The sequence below is a fragment of the Triturus cristatus genome, chromosome 11, assembly GCF_964204655.1.
Source record: "Triturus cristatus chromosome 11, aTriCri1.1, whole genome shotgun sequence".
Classification (NCBI taxonomy): domain Eukaryota; kingdom Metazoa; phylum Chordata; class Amphibia; order Caudata; family Salamandridae; genus Triturus; species Triturus cristatus.
Window position 1 is genome coordinate 579,843,544 of NC_140594.1, and position 22,979 is coordinate 579,866,522.

Consider the following 22,979-nt stretch of genomic DNA (forward strand, 5'->3'; position numbering starts at 1 on the left):
TTTGATGCATTCCCGTGTTTACTAGCCTTAGTATATTTGGGAATATGCCAAAATCCATGGGTGGATGCATGGTAATGTTCATGCTTTACCCATGGAACGCCACCCAGCTTGAAATGTTAGTTGCTGCATTGCATTACATTTCTTTACAAACATGCAAGGAGGCGCAAGGAGGTGCTTGAATGGCTTTGTAAATATTACTGAACCCCTTGCGTTGTGCTTACGTCACCTTGCTTGAGCACGGACAACGCAAAGGCTTGATAAACCTGGGCTAAAGTCTCTCTCTGTCTCTCACTCACAGACACGCACGTAACACCGGTCCGAACTCTCTCATACACATGCAGAGTCCCTCTCTGTCTCTCTCTTTAACACACACACGAGCGACACCTGTCAGATAATCCTGTCAGACACACTCACAAGAACTGTCCCACCTCTCTCATGGGCGCACAATATAGATGTAGCCCATCTCCCTTTTCTCTCGCTCTCTCACAGACACGCGACACCCCCAAACCCCCCTCAGACACCCTTACACGCTCTGCCTCGGCTCTCATATACAGACACGTGCACAGTCTTTCAGACACACACAGTGGCGGGTCTCAGCAGCGGGCTCATTGCTCATGTCACCGTATCCCCTCCTCCGTCTCCCCCTCGAAGTCGGCAGACGGAGGGGGCTGCGTCGGATGTCGCCCGGACCCTCGGCTGCATCTAAGCTGCTCGAGGCTCCAGAGGGAGGCGCAACGCCGAGAGACCAACCAATACTTCCCTTCAGAGCCACCCTACATTCTCCTCAAGAGCACTTACCCCAGTCGCCTCGAAGACCGGCTCCCTCACTGAAAAGTGACCCCCTCACCTTTTCTCTCAGGACATATTTGCCACTATACCGGGAATCCCTTCCATAGAAATACTCATAATCTTATTACACCGCCCCCCCCCCTTCACCCTCCGGCCGCAGTAACATGCCCTTCAGTCCCAAGGGCATCCTTTCCCACTTACCCTTCCTTTCCCTCCACTCACCTCCTCCTCCCCACCCCCGTCTTGTTTCTCTGGTTCCACTATCCGGCTGCTGAGCTTGGTGCGTGCAGGTGTCTGGGGGGAGAGGTGTGCCCTCTGCAGACCCTGCAGTGTGCCCTGAACCCCTCCGCCATGCCTGTTCTGGGGGTACGGGTGTCGCCCTTAACAGTAATGCCGCTCTGCCTGGTCCTGCTGCTGGGCGCGTGCCTGTGGCTGCCTGCTGAGACCAAACCGCACCCCCGGACTGCACCGTGTCCCACCGGCTGCTCTTGCACCCGGGACACCGCCTTCTGCGTGAACTCCCAGGTCGTGCCCCCCAGACTGCCCCCCGAAGTCATCTCCCTGTGAGTATCGCCAGGTGTGCACGGGGTAGCGGGGCATTAGATGCGATGAGAGATGCAGGGGAACGGTGGGCAGAAGGAGCAGGTGCTAAAATATGGGACAGGAGGAGCAGGGGACAGTCATAGACTAATGAGAGGTAGGGGAGCAGCGAAAGCCATGGGGCAGTAGGGGCACGCGTAACGGGGAGGGCAGAACCTAAATTAAGAAGAAAAAAAAACATAATCAGGTTGGGCGCTGATTCAATAGTCAAACCTGTGGAGAATGAGTTATATCCGGAGCGGTGAAATAAAAGGTCACTGGACAGGCAGGCATGTTAAACCTGGCCCTGAAGTGGGCGGGGCCAGGGTAAGGTTTGATATGGTATGGGGCAGGGGCGTAGATTCCATTGGTGCAGCAGGTCCAGTGGCACCGGATCCCAGATGTGTGAGGGGTCTACTTCCCGCCAATTAATGACTTTAAAAAATAATAATAAAGTCTGGGCATCGGGGCTCAGTTTCATTGCTTGTATTAAGGCCCAGAGCACCGTCCCTGCGTGACTGACAAGCCCCGAGGAAGAGGGAGCTGCTGAGCCTCAGAGAGGATTGGGTGAATATCGATTGTTTATTGACCCGCTGCTCTCGTAACAGTGCGGGTCAGGAGCTGCCGAACTGCTGCATTGCCCCGAGAGCTGCTGCATTGTGTAACACGTGTGTCTGTGAGTCTGAAGGTGTATTACTGCGGAGTGTGCAGAACTGAGGCCACAGTAGCAAAGCTGTGCGCGAGTGAGTCTCATGCTGGCAGTGCAGCATGGCACGTCAGAGCCGAGGTGCATCAACAGAGCGGTGTGTGATGACAGTGTTGGAACAGCAGTGGAGTGAGGTACATCAGCAGGTGTGTGCGGTGCTCCAACCCAAGAATTGCAGGGGGTGGGGCCTGGCAACCTTAACATTTAACAATCCGCGTAGCGCTGTGTAAATGACAGTCATTGAGGAGCATGTAGCGCTATGGTGAGTCAGGCGTGAGATGCTTTAATAAAGCTGCGTGTCTGTGTGTGGAGTTCGTGTGTGTTATGCCGGGGCACTACAGGCCCTGATTAATGTACACCCGTAAAGACATGTGTAGGAGTTACAATGTTGCAGTAGCTCACATTGTGCAAGTCAGGACTGAGGTGCATAGGCAGAGCTGTGTTTGTATCCCCGTTTCCAACAGCAGTGGAGGTAATATCGCAGGACAAAGGCGCATCAGTGCGTGGTTATAGTACTGGGATAGCATATAGTCCAGTGAGTGAGTTTTGCGGTGCACTGGCAGGGCTGTGTGTGAGCCGCAGTCCAGGCGTGCTGAGGAGTTACACACTGACAAAGCTGACGGTGCCCCCTTCTTCCTCCGCAGGACCCTGGTGAGTGCGGACTTCTCACAGATCCGGGAAGAGGCCTTCGCCCATCTGCCGAACCTGCAGTACTTGTACGTAGTCTGTCACCCGGACACTCCCTTACCTGCAACCCCCCACCCCCTCCACATTTGCTCCCCTTCACGCTTACTCGTTTTTTTTTGGTTTGTTTTTCTGCCAACACAAGGAATTTCTTTTTTCAGGCTGTCTGGTGATCCTCAGTAGCAAATCAGTCTTTCGTAACGCTTTGAAATTCTGCTCATGTAAACTGAATGTAAACAAACTAACATTTGAAGAGGGAGAAAAACTTTTCGGTACTCGGTAGGATGATTTTGGACTGGAAATTTGGTCGTTTTTCAAAGTCCCCATGCTTTGCGACCATGGTAATGTCAATGTTAGTGTTTAATATTGTGGTCAGAAAAGTGTGAAATACGCACATTTTGCTGCAGTGATGGAAATTCTTAGACAATTACAAAGAGAAGGCGGCAGGGAGCTTGCTGGCACCATAAAACGTATATTCACACCCACAGTGTAAGGTACACGGAGAGCATGTTACTATATCCCACACACCAGCTCTCCTCATTTAAAAATTATTTTATCAGTGGACAGAGTCAATGGCTTTACCATTTCCACCCAACACAAAATGGCACCTGCGCCTGAGAATGTCCAAGGGATGGATGGTGGTGGTCCTGGGTAGAGGGGGAGGGGAGAAATATGCACATTTGAGGACACACCAGTTTTGGTCCTAGTTTATAACAGTGCTATGACGTGGGCAGTAGCACGTACATTATAGGAGACACCACTAGAAGACTGACGAGACCTGAATGCCACAAGAAAATGGAGCCTTTATTTGCGTAATACTTAATTCATATGTGCAGAGCCGGCCCTTGCTCCCAGGAAAGATATTTGTCACCCTTGCTACTGCTGGTGAATAAACTGAGACACCAGCCTAGTATTTAATTTGAGAAAAAAAAGTGCCAGGGCCCTATCAGACGTCCACTGCAACTTGCCCCAGCCAGCGCTGCCAATGACAATTGCAAAAAACAACCACAAAGCATCACACTCATAAGTGTTGCAACAATTCAGACTATTCCAGTCCCACAAAGCTAATTGAATGGCTTGTGCTGCAGGTATTAGCCATTTTTGATGTATATTCAATCAATATGCAACTGTTGTTGTGCCCATCTGTAAATTAGACAGAAAGCGCCACCATGTGGTTGACTGTCATAAGCACCGGTGTTGACAATTAAGAGATGGTTCTGAGCACCGGAAACCACTGGCTCAATTTAAGCACTACTCCGGCCCCTTTTCATGGGTCAGTATCCAGCTGGCTACATCAGACCAGTGACTTGCGACTGAACACGTGTCTCCACACCTCCTCCAGCTCATCTTGATCACCCAAAAAGTAGTTCTGTCTTGCTGGTTCCAAGTTCTTTGTTGGGTTGTGGAGGGGGTGTTGATGTGTGTTCACAGAGGGTTAGAGATAGATGGGAGGGTGCTCATAGCGTGCTAAAAATAGCAAATGCGGAAAGTTAAAAACGATTAGAAGCGCTTTAAATGGAATCACTGGAGCCAAGGAAGAGGGGTGTTGTGTTTGCAGGCCCTTTATGCAGATACTTCTTTTCATCCCTCTGAAGATTGGCTCCCTAGTCCAGGCTTTCCAAAAGCCGGCCCGGAATAAGTGTAAATTGTAGAGTGATGCAAATCCAACAAATCCAGATCTGAGTGTGCCTTGCACATTGTTGAAAATGCTGAATTATGATGCGGTAAGAAATATTAGCTGGTAACAATAAAACATTTTTTTTAAAAACAACTCAACTGTACGATATCTGTCTATATATATATATATATATAAATATATATATATATATGTGTGTTCCCAAAAAAGCCTCCGAGCTTTGAAATAGCACTCCACAGGAAAATGTTCATCCAAACTTTTATTTAAACTGGAAGCGATCAAACAGACCTGCAATTGATATTCCTAACGCGTTTCAGTGCACACCTGCACCTTAATCATAGGATAGGCACGTTGCAACAACAGGACTGGAGTACCACGTTTAATTTCCCCATTCCCATTCTCCAGTGAACAGCATGCGGGGAGCGGTATTCGCAATTCATCTCCTTTGGTGGGGTCCGTTGTTAAAACATCAATGTTATCTGCCAATGTTCGAATTTAGTCTCTTCACAGCCCTCCGGTGGGCTTCAGGTTCACTTAAACGCCTCCAAATTGTTAAAATTTCCTGCGCTGGAACAGGCTCTGAATATCACAGCCACACAGACCTTACTCCAGTGTTAATGGCGGTGAATACTTCCACGGCCGGAGCAGCCGTGTACAACATGTTCCCAAAAAAGCCTCCGAGCTTTGAAATAGCACTCCACAGGAAAATGTTCATCCGAACTTTTATTTAAACTGGAAGCGATCAAACAGACCTGCAATTGAAATTCCTAACGCGTTTCAGTGCACACCTGCACCTTAATCATAGGATAGGCACGTTGCAACAACAGGACTGGAGTACCACGTTTAATTTCCCCATTCCTTTGCATGTGTTCTCCAGTGAACAGCATGCTGGGAGCGGTATTCCCAATTCATCCCCTTTGGTGGGGTCCGTTGTTAAAACATCAATGTTATCTGCCAATGTTCTAATTTAGTCTTCACTATGTATGTGTGTGTGTATATACATATTTATTTATTGATTATTTATTTTAAGGGTTTTATATAGTGCTGGCCAGACCCGAAGGTATCGGAGCGCTTTACAACCTTTTGTCCTGTAGCAATCGAATACAAAGTAGAACAATATAAACACAATAGTAAACACATTGATTAGTGTCAAATCCTGTTCAGGGAGGGGGGACAAAGGTAGCAATCAAATACAGAATAAAAAAATAGTAAACACATTGATTCATGATGAATCCTGTTCAGGGAGGGGGGACAAAGGAGCAGGTCAAGAGGTAGGTGATGTAAAAATCTTCTAATCGACGTGACTATATACTCCAATGGGCAAGATTCTGCGTTGGTCGGCAGCTATGCCTTCGGAAGAGATCGGTTGAGGTAGAGGTCTTTGAGCTGGCTTTTGAATTTTATGAAGGAGGGGTTTGTCCTGATATGGACTGGGATGGCGTTCCAGATTTTGGGTGTATTACCGGAGAAGGAGCGTGATAAAGCTTTTTGTTTGCGAGGTTTCGGAGGGATGAGAAGTAGAGTGTTAGTACACCTGAAATTCTTTGCCTGACCAGCCTTGTTGAGTTTGGAGGCCAGGTAGTCAGGTTTGCCAATGTGCAGAGCTTTGTGTGTGAGACAAGCAGTTTTGAAGCTTGCACGCATTTCGATTGGGAGCCATTTTAGCTCCCTGAGAGCGGGAGAGATGTGTTCGCATTTCTTTACTCCAGTGACCATTCTGGCTGCTGCATTTAGAGTTGATCGGAGGGGAGTTAAGTCAGATTTTGCTGTGCCTGTTAAGGTTGCATTCCCATAATCGAATCCGGACAAAACCAGGGATTGTGTGGCCTGTTTGAGGTCATTGGGAGGGATGAAGGGTTTTATTTTGTTGAGTAGTTTTAGGTTGAGGAAAGCACTCTTTGCAGTGTACTTGATATGTTTGACCATGTCTAAGTTTGGGTCCAGAGTGATTCCCAGTGATTTTACAGAGTCTGCAGGGATGAGGTTGCAGTTGAGAGCATCAATGGTTTTTAGCCATTTTGTGATTTGGGGGGGTCTGCTCTTTGTTGGATACGAGAAGGATTTCCATCTTATCTTGTTTGAGTTTCAGGTGGTTGAGGGATTGTCAGCGTTGGACTTCTCTTAGAGTGTCGTTTAGTCTCTGAATGTCACCAATGGAGGAAGTTTCTAGGTAGATCTGTGTATTGCCTGCATAGAGGTGGAAGGGGATGTTGGCTTTTTTGAGTATGGTGGTGAGGGGCTCCATGTAGATGTTGAATAGTGATGGGGAGAGAACTGATCCTTGGGGGATGCCCCTGCTTATGGGAAGCAGGTCAGACGTGAAGTTTTTAATTGTTATTCTTTGGGAGCGGTTCTGTAGAAAGGAGGTAAACCACTGTAAGACCACCTCTTCCGCTCCAACTCTTTCTCGGAGTACATTAATGAGCAATTTGTGGTCTAACGTGTCGAAGGCTGCCGATTGGTCCAGGAGAATGAGCAGACAGCATCGGTCTATATCAAGTGATTTGTGGACGTTATCTATGACATTCAGGATTGCTGTCTCCGTGCTGCAACCTTTTCTAAAACCCGATTGGTGAGGGTCTAGAAGGGTGTTGCTGTCCATGTGCAGGGTAAGTTGAAGGAGAACACATCTTTCTAGGATTTTGGCTAAGAATGGGAGATTGGACACAGAACTGAAGTTATTGAGATCGTTTGGGTCACAGCCCGTTTTTTTTAGTAGTGGCTTGACTTGGCCGATTTTGAGACAGTCTGGCATGATTCGGGTTGCCAGGGAGCTATTTATAATCTTGGTCCAGAGCGGGGCTAGGGTGTGTTTGAGCTTTTTAGCCAGTTGGGCAGGGATAGGGTCCGCAATGTGTGACGAGAGATTGGATATGGTAATTATTTTGATGATTTCTGTTTAAGAGATGGGGTTGAACAACTTCCATTTGGTAGGGGGTGCCTGGGAGGGTTGTTTTCTTCTTTGCCATGGGGCGGGCTTTCGCTGGGTGGACGAAGGTGGTCGTCCATGGAGAGCTCAATCTTGGTGATTTTATCGTTAAAGAAATTGGCAAAGTTTTCACATAGGTCTTTGGAAGCCTGCACAGAGGTTGAGGGGGGTTTGGAAGTTTGTTGTCTAATGAGATTGAGGAGTTCTTTGGGACGGTTCTTGGCATTGTCTAGTGCACCACAGAAGAAGGACGTTTTTTCATTTTTGATGTCTTTTTTATATTTCCTGCGTTCAGTTTTGAGTTGATCAAAAGAGAAGTGTGGCTCAATGGTTAGAGCGGCAGACCCTGATGCAGAGGTCTGGCCTGGGACCAGGGTTCAATTCCCCGCCTCGGCGGGTCTTGAGCTCAAAATTCCACGGACCTGATAATTCTCGCCTCGGTGGCTATTCCAATCATGGAGTCCCACTCTGCAACTCTGGGCAATAGCTTGCTTAAACTCCACAACGCTAAGGATGCCTGGCCTCCACCTTGGGGGTGCCCAGGAGTGGACACCTCACAGGGAAAGCCAGGATGGGTTCCACAGCGGTATGTGTACAAGCGCCTTGAGACCCTTGCGGGTGAGTAGTGTGCTATACAAGTATCAATTTATTGACGGGTTGTTCTGCCAGCATCTTTCAGCAGCTCTTAGTTATCTTCTTTTGGAGTTTAGGTCTGTGTTGAACCAGGATCTTGATGCAATGTTCCTGACTCTTTTTTGTTTCAAGGGAGCTATTTGGTTCAAGTATGGAGGTCATAGTTGCGTTATAGTGTGAAGTAAGTTCTGTTGCAGATAGGTCACATGTGGTGGTGGGAAGGATTGAACTTATCCTTTCTTCCAGGTCGGCAAGGGGAATCTGTCTTAGATTTCTCGCCCAGTAGGGGATTCCTGTGTACGAGGTAGGCAATGGATCTTTTGGTTGATGTGAAATAGAATGATGTGGAGGTCTGACCAGTCAACAGGAAGGATGTGGTCAAGAGTGACTGTATCTTCGTGAGCTATGATGGCATCCCGGATTGAGCCTCTGTTATGGGTTTGCTCTGTGCAGCATTGGATAAGATTGTTGTTGCCTAGAAGTTCATTCATGGATTGGATCAGAGAGTTATTATCATCATTCCAATGTAGGTTGAGGTTGCCTAGTATTATGTTGTTAGAGTCCAAGAGTGAGCAGTGTGTTATCAGGTCGGAAAGGTGTTCTCCAAATGCGGGGGTGTTGCCTGGTGGATGGTAAAGAAGATGGCAGTATAGCGTTTTGTTGTCAGTCGTCTTAATGGTGGAAGTTAGATATTCAAATGTTTTATATTTGAAGGAGTCTGTTTCAGTTTCGGAGATGTTGCTCTTGTGGATGATTGTAATCCCCCCGCTTCGATGGTTCTTTCTGTCTTTATTGATGATTGAGAATCCCGGGGGCACCAGCATGTCAATGATAGGGGGAGAGGATTCATTCAACCAGGTTTTTGTGATGAATGTGATGTCTATGTCATGGGTGAGGATGGTTTCTGCCAGTTCTGTTGCGTGCTTGGTAGCAAATCTACAGTTTATGAGCATGCAGTTGATCGACCCCTTATTGTTACTTTTCTTCGTTAGGGGAGCCATGGGGATATTAGTGAGGAGGGCTGGAGGCCTTGACGTTCTCGGTGCGATGCGGTCTCTTTCAAAACCAGTGATAACCTGGATCTCGAAGCTGGGGTTGACAGCTGAAGTTGAGTCATAGGATTTGGCAAGATCAATCGCCTCACTCATGGACATTGCTGCGCTTGTTCTTTTGGGTCTCTGCGACTGGTTCAAGAAGGGGGTCGTGTTCCAGCTGTGTTGTTGGACCTTGGGAGGACTTGTATGTTTATTGTTGGTAGCTATGCGTGAAGGGCGTGGGGTTGACTCCAGAGGTGTGGTGAGGCTACTAAGATTTTGTTGATTCCCTGTATTACGATCTCTAGCTGGTTTTCCAACAGATCAAGTCTCTGAGTCATATTCATAGAGGAAGGGGTAGGGTAGTTTAGGTTCAGGATGTCCTGAGTGAGGCAGTCAGAGGAAGGAGAGAGCTTGTCAGTGGTAGTGTGGCTCACAGTGTTAATGTTGCCTATGTTGTCCCTGACGATAGCCGTGGGCAAGTGGTGTGTATAGTCACGCCGTGAATCAGGCGGCAGCTTCTGGAGTGACGGTGAAAGGAGAGAGATTGGAGCTATTGACTGTGGGTCGGTTTAGCTCGTTGCTTGAAGGTAGTAGTTTTGTGTAGAGGGGAAAGAAGTGGAAGTCGATAAGGGATTGTAGAGTCTCAGCGGAGATGTACCTCGGGTTTGTTACGGGTGAGAGGTGTGTATTGTGCGAGTCAGGGGACGTGGAGGAGGAGGAGAGGGTGTTGTCGGAGGGGGATAAGGTGGTGTAGTGTGTCTTGGGGTTGTTTTGAGGATTCTCCGGGGGGGTCGGTCGGTCCCGGGATAGGTAGTTGTTCAAGTGGGAATAATGTAAATGAGTGAAGGCGTTGCGTAGCGTGGGGAACAGGGAGTCAAATGAGTCAAGGTTGTTGTTGTTGGTTTGGATCAGGACTGTACCATTGCTGTAGATGGTCACAAAGGTGTTGCCATTGCGCGTAGGGTGGTTTGGGATTGAGAACCTCAGTTTACAGCTGAGAGGGGTGCTAGTTGTTTTGGTTATGCGAAGGTGGGTTCTAAGAATGGTGTTCCAATTTGCAGGGCTCTGGGAGTGGAAAATGAGATTCATTTTCTGCTGGCCTTTGGAGGAGCAGTGGTATATGTCGGCGAATAGTGTTTTCGGGTGTTGTCTTAGCCTGTGTTTGACATTTCTTTTTCCTTTGAGTGAGAGATTGGGGGGGGGGGGAGATTATGGAGAAAGAGTTAGGTCCATGGGGTTTCAGGCAATTTGGTGCAGAGGCGCGGAGGGATGTTAAGTTGGTCGGTATCATTTTGTCTGTTATATGGGTGGATTACCATCCAGAGCTCTCCCCAGTCTACTGGTCTTAGGGAGGTAGAACTAGGAGGTGACAGGGAGTAGTTCCAGGGGCCAGGGACTTGTTTCATTCTTGGTGGCTAGTGATGTTTAGAAATTAGCCCCTTCTCTTACAAGAAGCCTTGCTCAGCAACGGGACAACAGCGTGAGTTCACTGGTCTCATTGGGAGGAGAATTTCTCCCCGTCTCACCACTTTGTTGTACTGCGGGTCCCTTAGGAGAGGTCAAGTTGTGTAGCCACTTCATGTTGCGGGACATGTCATATAAATATATATATATTGGGACAAACCTTTCTTATGGATTTATAACGGCTCGTCCAAGCCGTGGAGAAGCCTCACCGCATAACAGCGGACCCAGGAGGCATGAAGAGAATCAAACATTGCCGCCGCAATGGGAGGTACTTCGTACTTGTCAGCAAAAGATAAGCAGTCTTGGTGATGTGAGCCTGAACATCGACCCACTGTGGTCATTTTACTGAGGGTATGCAGACAAATGAGACATGCTCACAGAGCAACACCAACCGCTGAACTACATGAACCATAAGGCTAAGCGGGCCACGCCCACAGAGGCGATTAAGTATCTTAGAAAGAGAAAAAAAGATTGTCTCACTGTGACAAAACGCCATTGAAGAAGGGAGACTTTTACCCGAAACACGTCTGGCGTCACTGCTGGTGTTCCGGTTATCATTGTGCAAGTCTGCTGCTGCAAGTAAACTCGTGAAAAGCAAACTTACCTGTGTTGGCTCTCTGTTTGGGACAAACCTTTCTTATGGATTTATAACGGCTCGTCCAAGCTGTGGAGAAGCCCCACCGCATAACAGCAGACCCAGGCGGCATGAAGAGAATCAAACATTGCCGCCGCAATGGGAGGTACTTCGTACTTGTCAGCAAAAGATAAGCAGTCTTGGTGATGTGAGCCTGAACATCGACCCACTGTGGTCATTTTACTGAGGGTATGCAGACAAATGAGACATGCTCACAGAGCAACACCAACCGCTGAACTACATGAACCATAAGGCTAAGCGGGCCACGCCCACAGAGGCGATTAAGTATCTTATAAAGAGAAAAAAAGATTGTCTCACTGTGACAAAATGCCATTGAAGAAGGGAGACTTTTACCGGAAACGCGTCTGGCATCACTGCTGGTGTTCCGGTTATCATTGTGCAAGTCTGCTGCTGCAAGTAAACTCGTGAAAAGCAAACCTACCTGTGTTGGCTCTCTGTTTGGGACAAACCTTTCTTATGGATTTATAACGGCTCGTCCAAGCTGTGGAGAAGCCCCACCGCATAACAGCAGACCCAGGCGGCATGAAGAGAATCAAACATTGCCGCCGCAATGGGAGGTACTTCGTACTTGTCAGCAAAAGATAAGCAGTCTTGGTGATGTGAGCCTGAACATCGACCCACTGTGGTCATTTTACTGAGGGTATGCAGACAAATGAGACATGCTCACAGAGCAACACCAACCGCTGAACTACATGAACCATAAGGCTAAGCGGGCCACGCCCACAGAGGCGATTAAGTATCTTATAAAGAGAAAAAAAGATTGTCTCACTGTGACAAAACGCCATTGAAGAAGGGAGACTTTTACCCGAAACGCGTCTGGCGTCACTGCTGGTGTTCCGGTTATCATTGTGCAAGTCTGCTGCGGCAAGTAAACTCGTGAAAAGCAAACTTACCTGTGTTGGCTCTCTGTTTGGGACAAACCTTTCTTATGGATATATATATATAAATATATATATTCACTGAGAAAACCATAGGTTTTAGGGAAAGTTATAGTTAGTTGGACATTTCACTCGTATAAAACCATAGAAATTCCCCCGTTATAGTTAGTTCAGCTAACTATAACTCGCGCCCCCGCATTGCACTGCTGATGACGTCACATATTACATCACTCATGACATGGTCAGTGACATCACTGATGACATCACTGATGACATCTCAAATGACATCTCTGATGACATCTCAAATGACATCACTGATGACATCACTGATGACATCATTCATGTGAAAAATTGATGCATCTTCTCACACCCTAATATAGCCTTTGATACACCCACTCTAAACTACAAACTGTCATTCTCAAAACCATAAACACTCCAACACCAATAACTACATACCCACTCACTGATTCTTAGCTTTACACACACATCCACTCACTCATCCGTACAGTTACTCATACTTATGGTCACTCAGTACAAGACAATCATATGCACTCATACACCTATATGGAAAATCACACACCTAGTCAGTCATGCAAATAATTAATCACACTGCCATTTACTCACTTATACAGTTATACACACACCAGCTCACTTACTTATACAAATACTAGCACATACTTACGCTCCTATACAATCACTGATACAAGCACAGACTCATCCATACAGCCACTCTCACAATAACACACTCTCACTTATAGTCATTTATATACTCCAACACACATATATACTGCCTTTCACATATGTAGTTACTAACACATATACAACTGAGATATACATTCACTCACTAACACACCTATACACACACTCACCCACCCATACAGTCCATCACAGATGCACTCTTGAAACCATGCACACAGTGAATCACCCACTCACACATCTATGTACAGAGTCACATATACCCCACCCACACAAACACTCAGGCACCCATACATATACTCAGACAACTAATCAATAACCCATATAGACACTCATGTAGCTATTCGCAAACCCATGCAGCCGCTTACACACCAACAGACAGACGGATACGGACATTCACACAGTTTACTCACTAATCCATGCATTCTGTAAGATAGTTAATTCACTCACTTATAGAATCAGTCAAGCACCTACTAAATCATCCATTCAGACACTTATACACCCACTCAATCTTCAATACGCCTTTCCCTATATATATTAAACATATTTAAACTTTACAGAAACACACAGTCACTGGATGATGTCATCAGTGATGTCATCAGTGATGTCATTTGAGATGTCATCAGTGATGTCATCAGTGATGTCACTGACCATGTCATGAGTGATGTAATATGTGACGTCATCAGCAGTGCATTGCGGGGGCGTGAGTTATAGTTAGCTGAACTAACTATAACGGGGGAATTTCTATGGTTTTATATGAGGGAAATGTCCAACTAATTATAACTTTCCCTAAAACCTATGGTTTTTTCTGTGAATTTCTAAGGTTTTTAAAATGCTAATTCCTAACAATAACATGTCTGAAACCTATGGTTTTTTCAGTGAATTTCTAAGGTTTTTTAAATGCTAATTCCTAACTATAACATGTCTGAAACCTATGTTTTTTTCAGTGAATTTCAAAGGTTTTTTTTTTTAGTTTTTTTTTTTAAAAACCTTTATTTATATCAGTCTGGAACACAGCTATTCAGCCGACATCCCGGAGGTTCGGCAGCCAATTAAGCAACACATGAAAGCGTCCGTAACTCTAGTACAGGAAAAAGACAAAGGTTCCGTTTTTTAGACAACCTACAATAAATAACACTAGCAAGGCAGTATACACAATAAACTTGTGCCAGTTCCCGATGGGGGCGTGGCCCCATTCCCAAAATCAGGACAAAGCCACCGGGCGGGTGGATGAGGGAGAAGCAGAGGCGCTAACATTCTAGCATACTTGCATCATGAAAATCCCAAGTTGGAAGTGAAGCTAGGGGGAAAGTTGCTCCTCTAACGGTTCAGTGGCCGGGGGCAGACATATATCACCCCTATACTGGTTCCATCGTCCCCATATCTTATGCCATTTCTTAGGCCGCCCCCGGGCACTGTACACCGTTTTCTCCCTAAACATGCTCCAGTCCAGATTGTCCATCCATGCATCCAGAGCGGGAGGTTTCTGAGAGCCCCACAGTCGCGCAATGTCACGCTTCGCCACCATATTTCCTAGGGTCAGCCATTGAGTCTGCGCCGCGTCATAATCAGTAGGACCCCAGACATTCAAAAGACAGCGCCGTGCTTCTGGCAGCAGTGCAATACCCGTGACCTCCTGCATCACTACATGAATTTGCTTCCAGAACTCCGCGATCACACCACATTCCCACATGATATGTAGAAAGGTGCCCACCATCCCACAGCCCCTCTTACATAAACCATCCTCGGAGAAACCCATATGAATCAGTCGGGGCCCAGTGACGTAGACTCTATGAAGTATCTTAAGCTGGACCAGCCTTAGTCATGCGGGGATCGCGACCTCCTTAGGAGAAGAGATGGCGTACTGCCAGTCCTCATCATCCAGTTCAAGGCCGTCCCTAGTCCACTGATCACGCACCCCTAGGAGGAGGTCGGTCCGGACATTAACGAGCTTCTTAATACTTAAGGAGATTGTACTCTCCGGCATATGGCCATCCAGGATCCGATCCTCCAAGGGAGAGGACTCAGGCACCTTCTCCCCCTCGACGAGGACGGACCGCAGAGCATGGCGTACCTGTGCATACCGGAAATATTCCGTACCCTCCAGAGCGTACTCCGTCCGTAGTTCGTCAAACGATTTAACTCGCCCCTTAGCCAGCAGGTCCCCCACCCTGGATATGCCGATCAGGTCCCATTTCTCGAATCCCTTCGTGTGCCAAAGTTTCCCCAACATATCGGAGTCAAACAGCGGAGTGGCGAGGGTGAGCCTATCCTTCCAACCCAGCGAGTTCGGAACCGCCTTCCACACGTGCACCGCCACCTTGGTTGGCCCCGTGAGGGACTCATCCATTGACCTGGAGTAGAGTGCTCTAAAGTAATTACCCCCACGCAGCAACCACCGGTCCATAGCGAAGCCGGGGCTCAGCGCCGGACCGTAGACTCTGTGATTGATCGCACTCAACTGAGAGGCCCAATAATATCTTCTGATGTCATGAAGCGCGATACCCCCATCGTACCACGGAAGGGTCAGCTTAGCTATCGCTATACGCGGACGGCCATCCCACAGCAACGAGCGCTGGAGGCTCTCAACCTCCCGAAAATAGCTGGCCGGGACCAGCTCCAGGGTATTCTGCAGGGCATAGAGAAACCGGGGAAGAGACATCATTTTGAACAGCACAGCACGGCCAAGGAGGGAAAGCGGCAGCCGCAACCAGCCCGCCACATCCCGCCGCAGGCGTGTCAACAGAGGGAGCAGGTTTCTCTCATATCGAACAGTTGGATCGGTGGAGATATAGATCCCCAGATACAAGAAACCCTCCCGGGCGATCTGGATCGAGCAATTCGCGGGAGAACAGGGACGTCTCCACTCAGGGCATACAGATACGACTTCCCCCAGTTAATGGTGAGACCCGAGTTCCTACCAAAAGAAGTCAAAATGTCACAGACAACTATGAGAGACTTCCTGGGTGAAGTGAGATATAGCAGAATGTCGTCGGCATAAAGGGAAATGCGGTCCTCATGATCTGGTGACCATCGAATCCCCTTTACATCTGGGTGCCATCGTATCCAGGCCGCCAGCGGTTCAAGAGCGAGAGCAAACAGCAACGGCGACAGGGGACAGCCCTGCCTGGTGCCCCTCCCCAGCTCGAACGGACGGGACGCCCTACCATTGACCGCGACTTTAGCCAGGGGTCCTTCATACAGTAGTCTCACCCAGCCAACAAAGCCAGGTCCAAAGCCGAATTTTGCAAGTGCGGCCCACAGATATGCCCACTCCACCGTGTCGAAAGCCATCGTGGCATCAAGTGCTGCCACAATGGTCGGCTCCCGCAGCGTCCCCGTCCTTGCGAGCACGCCGTGAATGCTCCTAAGGTTCAACGCAGTGTTACGGTGCGGGATGAAACCAGATTGGTCTGGGTGGATCAGGTCACCGATCACCCTGATCAAACGGTTGGCCAGGATTTTAGCGAGGATTTTCGGCTCGGCATTAAGTAGCGAGATCTGCCTATATGAGCTGCACTTATTCCTGGGCTTGCCATCTTTATGTATGACCACAATTGTCGCCAGGCGTTGGTCGAATGGAAGGCATCCCGTCTCCCGCGCCTCCACAAACATAGCTCGCAGATGTGGAGCGATCTTGTCTGGCCGGAGTTTATAGAACTCAATTGGCAGGCCATTCGGGCCCGAGGCCTTGCCCGGGCGCAGTGAGCGGATAGCACCCGCGACTTCGTCAGCTGTGATGTCACCATCGAGATCTTCCCTGTCTATGTCAGAGAGGCAAGGCAGAGCAAGATCGCGCAGAAGTTCACACGAGTCCTCCACCGGCCTGTCCGACACAGAGGTATAGACCGTGCGGAAATAATCTGCGAAGCACTGGACTATGCCATCCGGCTCAGTGACAATAACGCCACCCTCTGTTACGAGGTCTGGCACCACACGATTGACCCGCTCCTTTTTATCCAGCCACGCTATTAATTTCCCGGCCTTGTCCCCGACGTCGTACAGTCGCCCCTGCTGCTCCCTACTCAGGGCTTTGGCCGCATCCGTCACCAGGGCCTTATACTCCGACTGCTTAAGGCTCAATTTATGCAGCGCTGCTGCCGTGACCTCCTCCTCCAAAACCAACTCTAGAGCCGCCATCTCCGCCTCGATCTGAGCGACCTCCGCATCCCGCCGACGTTTGGCTGCCGCTATCAAGGAGAGGGCCTCTCCTCTCAGCACAGTTTTAAACGCTTCCCACAAAGACACCGCAGACGTGACCGAGCTGAGATTTTGCTGGAAATAGCGATCGACCGCCTTCAGCACCGCACTTCGAGTCTTAGGGTCACGGAGATACCAGGGGTTAATCGGAGCCACCCTGCCCCCCACTCCTCTACCAACATCCATACAGATCCACACCGGCGAATGGTCAGAAATACCCCTAGCCATGTGCCTAGCCTCGGACACAAAGGAGGCGTGTGCGGCCAAGGTAAGCACATAATCAATTCTAGAGAGACTGCCATGCGCCCCGGAGTGGAAAGTGTACTGCCGCTGTGTGGGATGCAGCAGTCTCCAACAATCAACCAGACCAAGGGTATCTACAAAGTCTGGAAGCCATTTCTGCGCCCCCCCAGAGCTTCTTGGCGGGTGTCTGTCAAGCAATCCGGAGCCAACCGCATTAAAGTCACCACCCACCACCAACATCCCCTCTGGGAGATCCAACAGAGCCCTCCCCAGGTCCGCAAATGTGGAGGGCTGCAGCGCAGGAGGGACATAAACCGACACCAGGACCAGCGTCCTGCCCTCCCACCTCCCCGCCACAGCCGCAAATCGTACCCTATCATCAACCGTGGTGGAGTCAACCTCAAACGGCAGCGAGGACCTGACAAGTATTCCAGCCCCTCTAGAGCCAAAGGAAAACCCCGAGTGTGCGACAAATTTGTAGCCCTTCCTGTTGAGTGCGTAGCACGTGTTACCTATCAAGTGCGTCTCTTGCAATAAGACTATATCAGGGGAGCATCGCTTCAGAAATTGCAGGACAATCCCTCGCTTAATACGATCCCCCAAGCCGTTAACATTCCAACTGAGTATCTTTAAGCCCCTACCCCCATCCCAAAACGTAAGGAGACCTCCACCCCCCCCGTAGAACCGCACTCGAGCTACAGAAGCTTGCATCACTACGCCTTGCAAAACAAAAAACAACAACCACCACTTCAACAACCCCAATCCACCCCCCACCCTGCACCCCTGCGTAAGCTCAAAAAGCCCCCCCAACTTGCAGTGTGCCTGTCGCCCCATTCAAAGACTAATCTACAAAAAGAACCCCAGAGGAGGAAAAAGCTCCCTTCCTACCCCCGCCACCCCCCGGACTACCACCCTCTCGGAGGAACCGAAGACTGTGAGTCACCGCCCTGAACAAAATCAAAGTGATCTAGCACCCAAGTCCTCGCTCATTGTTCATCACGGCCACCTTCTGCTCCACCGTCATGTTCCTCGCTAGTCCGTCGTTGGGGCAATGTGTCCAGCCAGTCTCCAACCATGTCAGGTGATTCAAAAAAGAAAGTCCGCTCTTCATACACCACACGCAACCTGGCCGGGAAGAGCATGGCGTACTTCAGTCCCATCTCTCTTAGCCTTCTCTTGACCGCCAGGAAACCTTGCTGTTGCTTCTGCACCATCTGGGTAAAGTCCGGATAAAAACTCACTGTGGTGTTCTGAAAAGTCATCGGGCCGGACACTCGTGATGCTTGTAGAATGGCGTCGCGGTCCCTGAAATTAAAGATCCTGGCGACAATCGGTCTCGGAGGGGCCCCCACCTTGGGCCTCCCACCAGGGACTCTGTGGGCCCGTTCAACAGTAAAGAACTTACTAAGGCCTTTGGGCGCCAGATGGTTCACCACCAAGTCCTCCACGAACAGGTCCACCGACTGTCCCGCCGAGTTTTCCGGGACCCCAATAATGCGCACGTTATTGCGCCGTGCACGGCCTTCAAACTCCTCCAGCCGTCGGGCAAAGTGGTCATTTACGGTCCTCAAGGTATGGACTTCCAGCTGCAGGTCAGAGACATCTCCCATGAGGCCAGAGGTTTTAAGGTCCAAGGACTGAACCCGCTCATTAGTTTTCCCCAGGTCTGCCCGAATCAAGTTGACGTCAATCGAGATTGTGTCCACTTTATGTGCCAGGGTCTCAAATTGCTGCCCGATAGAGGACTGCATCCCCTCGATGGCCCCCATGATATCCTGCAAGGTTAGTTCCGTGGCGGGGGGCAAACCGTCTTTCAAGGCTTCCAGTGCCCGTCCCGATCCGCCCGGTGACCCCTTCTGCTGGGCATAGCGGTCCATGTTGTTGGTCTGGGTGTATCCTCCCCTCCTGGTACTCTTGGGCTTCTGTTTTTCGGCTTCCGATTTGGTCGACATCGTGATCTGCCGCGGGGACAGTCTCCTTGCCCATCCAGAGAAGACGACCATACAACAAGTGACCGGTGCGACTCACTCCCAGGCCAGGGCGCGATGGAGACAGGAAAGCGAAAGCGAAAGCGAAAGTGATGACACCGTCCTCCCGACGGCTCGCCCCTCACACGGCCGCTGTTGTTCAATTAGTGCTCGGGCACTGTGCCAGCGCAAGCCCCGGGCATCTTCCGGGGAGTAGGCCACAAACTTCCATGTAGCACAACTTCGGCCTCCGGGGAGCGATTTCAGTCCGGACAGCGACTATCACCTCAGCAACGGCTCGCCTCCAATATTCCGGGTGTTAAAAACAGGATGCTGCACAGGATATTTGCCGGAGGGAGCGAGGGTCTCGGGAGCTCTGAGCTCACGCGGCCATCTTGATCACGCGCTAGGCTCCTCCTTCCCTCAAAGGTTTTTTAAATGCTCATTTTTAATTATAAAAGTAGTTATACCTATGTTTTTTGTACAGAATTTGAAGATTTGTTAATCTGTAAATATATTATTTATTAAACAATATTATATACTTTTCTGAAAATTGTTTACATTTTTTAAAAATTAAAACTGAAATATACTGTAATTATTTTATTTAATTTTTTTTATTTTAATATATTTATATTATTTTCTTTTTAAAAAAAAAAAAAGAGTCGCGCACTCTAAGCGTACCTAACGCGACGGGCGTGCGTATAACAGCCACCATATTAGTCGTCCATGGAGAGCTCAATCTTGGTGATTTATCATTAAAGAAATTGGCAAAGTTTTCACATAGGTCTTTGGAAGCCTGCACAGAGGTTGAGGGGGGTTTGGAAGTTTGTTGTCTAATGAGATTGAAGAGTTCTTTTGGACGGTTCTTGGCATTGTCTAGTGCACCACAGAACAAGGACGTTTTTTCATTTTTTATGTGTTTTTTATATTTCCTGCGTTCAGTTTTGAGTTGATCAAGGTGTATTATTGACGGGTTGTTCCGCCAGCATCTTTCAGCAGCTCTTAGTTATCTTCTTTCGGTGTTTAGGTCTGTTTTGAACCAGGATCTTGATGGAATGTTCCTGACTCTTTTTTGTTTCAAGGGAGCTATTTGGTTCAAGTATGGAGGTCATAGTTGCGTTATAGTGTGAAGTAAGTTCTGTTGCAGATAGGTCACATGTGGTGGTGGGAAGGATTGAACTTATCCTTTCTTTCAGGTCGGCAAGGGTAATCTGTCTTAGATTACTTTTAAATATATTTTTGCGAAGTCGTGTAGGGTGCGTGCTTCGTAAGCGCACGGTGCGCGGATCCCATGTGACCTAAAAAAACGATTTGATTGGTTCATAACATTTCCCACTGTAACTATTAAAGGACCCCACCCATTTCAATCATTCTTGTTGGAGCCTGTTTAGAGAGACATCTCTTTTCCTTCAAGAACCCTTTTTTGCTTGTTTTTTTTTGGTGTTTTAACCCCTTCTGTGCCACGCCCTTTCCCACTCCTGTGCCGGGCGTTACATTAGTGGGTGGGGTTCATGACGAGATAGTCTCGTCATGGGCACAGCGCGACCGTGCTCCATGACGAGACTATCTCGTCATGGGTACTGAAGAGGCTAAAATAAAATGGCTTCTGGACAGCAGCAGCACTAGGAGGAAGTTTCTTCTGAAGAAGAAGTTTTGGAAGAGGCACCACGTCCACAGAGGCCGGTGTCTATTGTATGGAAATTCTTCACTTATCCACCAGGACAGAAGAAAGTGAACGCAACAAAGGTCACATGCAAAATTTGTGACCGAGTCCTCTCTAGAGGTAGTGAAAAGAAGTATTCTTGCGGCACTGCCTCAATGTATAAACATCTAAACCATCCATCCTCTGAACCTGGCTCGGGAGGAAATGAGGCGAGCAGCTATGAACCCCTCACCTGCTGCAGCAACTACATCTGGAGCGTCCTCAGCAACACCTGCACCGGACATTAGGCCAGAATTTGCGTTTCTTGAACAACATTGTGTGAAGTGCAAGAAACTAATATGCTTCGGTGAGCAGTCAGTAAATGCAGTTTGTGCTGCGCAACGGAATCATCATTGTTAATTTTTTTTTTTGGAATGATACATAATTCCAAAAGTTTCCTGTTTTATTCGTTCTTTTTTTGAAAAAACACCCAAAAAAATACAAAACTGTTAAAAAAAAAAAATATATATATATATATATATATATATATATATATATCTAAATAAAAAAGAAGAAAAAAAAGTTCTTATCAGAACTACCTTATCTGGTTAAAGAAAGAACTATAATTGCATGGTAATGTTTGAAAGTTTGGTTGAATATATGTGTAGAGCATGATTGAGTGAAAGAATGCATTAGTAGTGTATGGTGAATGTATAAGTGCAGATCTATAAGGAAGTACTGCAGCATGATACTGCAAGCTCTTTAGCTGCATCGCACTGCTGCAGTTCCGAAGCAGAGGGATGTGACATATTTACATAAATATGTTGCAACTCTGTGCTTCTTCCTGCACTGGCACACAAACAGCTGCCAAGTTCTACTGCAGGCACCCTTGCATCATGGTGCAAGGATGTTTGTGTCGTGGAGAGATTGTTTTTGTGTAGGAAGGGACACCTTTCTGCACAAAAAGAATCACTAAAGGCATTTTTGTCTTTTAATGTTTGCTGTGGAATGCAGCATGCATTGAAGGACGAAAAAACTAGGTGTACTTGTATTAGTAGCTAAGCCACTCTATAAATACATTACTAGTAACTGGAATGATTACAGTGCTGCAAGTACAATACATGGTCAATTTATGAATGCTGAGGTATTGGTGGAGTGATAGGATAAGAAGATACTGTTGGTATTGACAGAGTAAAAGGATATGTATAGTGGTGGATAAGTGATGGAGAAGTATATGGAATAGACAAGAGGATACCTAGACTGTATAGCTAGAGTGCTGGTAGTTAACAGTAGGGTAAGTTTATAAGTTGTTGTATGTTGACACAGAGACTAAAGAAAGATATGGTTCTGTCAGGATAATTTCAGGAGTGGACAGAGACTGATAGTCTGATTGGGGCAGTACTTGAATACTACCTGGCTTATAGCAAGGGTGAATCAGCACTCTACTGGGGGTTAGAGGCCTGCATAGATTGTGCACATTTGATTGTAGCACTGCGTGTCTTAATACCTGAGTCATTCTACAAATGCATGCATAGTGGCTGGATACTTACACTGCTGGTAGTTGACTGCACAGAGACTTTATAAGTGCTTCTGTGTTGGCACAGAGATTAGATAAGGACATCCTTCTGACAGTATGATTGCAGGAGTGGACAGAGACTTACAATCTAATTGGGGCACTGCATGAATACTACCTGGCTTATAGCAAGGGTGAATCACTACTCTGCTGGGGGTTAGAGGCCTGCATAGATTGTGCACATTTGACTGGACCACTTCGTATCTTAATAACTGAGTCATTGTGCGTATTTAGAATTAGGATCTGTAAAAGAGAAGAAAAAATAAAGTTATAATATATAATCTTATAATTTTTACAACACAACATAATTTTACCATTATATAAATTATTTAGTTTGCCTTTTTTGCTGTTCTCAGAATATAATGAATTTCACTATTAATAGTGATTTCAATGTTACTCATCACATAACAGCGGGCAAAAAAAACAACAATCAATAAGATCGTTTAAAAAAAAAAACAAATCTGTGTCAAAAATATTTTAAACATAGTCAACTATCTCTCCACATTGCATATAAATAACATCCTGAATAACATAGTATATAATGCAACTCTCGTATATATAAAATGCTTCTTTCTAGCAGAATTTTCTCAATATAATATCAAAGAGGATAAACAATAACTCAATCAACAATTCTTTATAATTTCCATATACTCTAAATGATGTCATTT

At 47.4% G+C, this 22,979-nt stretch overlaps 1 protein-coding gene across 1 annotated transcript in view; it reads left to right on the forward strand.

Moving 5' to 3' along the window:
• Nucleotides 1–370: 370 nt before the first annotated feature.
• Nucleotides 371–22,979, forward strand: part of LGI3 (leucine rich repeat LGI family member 3) — a 195,524-nt gene continuing 172,915 nt past the window's right edge. Inside the window, exons 1-2 of the mRNA XM_085633810.1 lie at nucleotides 371–1,352; nucleotides 2,719–2,790. Coding sequence (XP_085489936.1) covers nucleotides 1,141–1,352; nucleotides 2,719–2,790 — 284 coding nt within the window. The 5' untranslated portion in view covers nucleotides 371–1,140. The remainder of the gene's footprint in view (nucleotides 1,353–2,718; nucleotides 2,791–22,979) is intronic.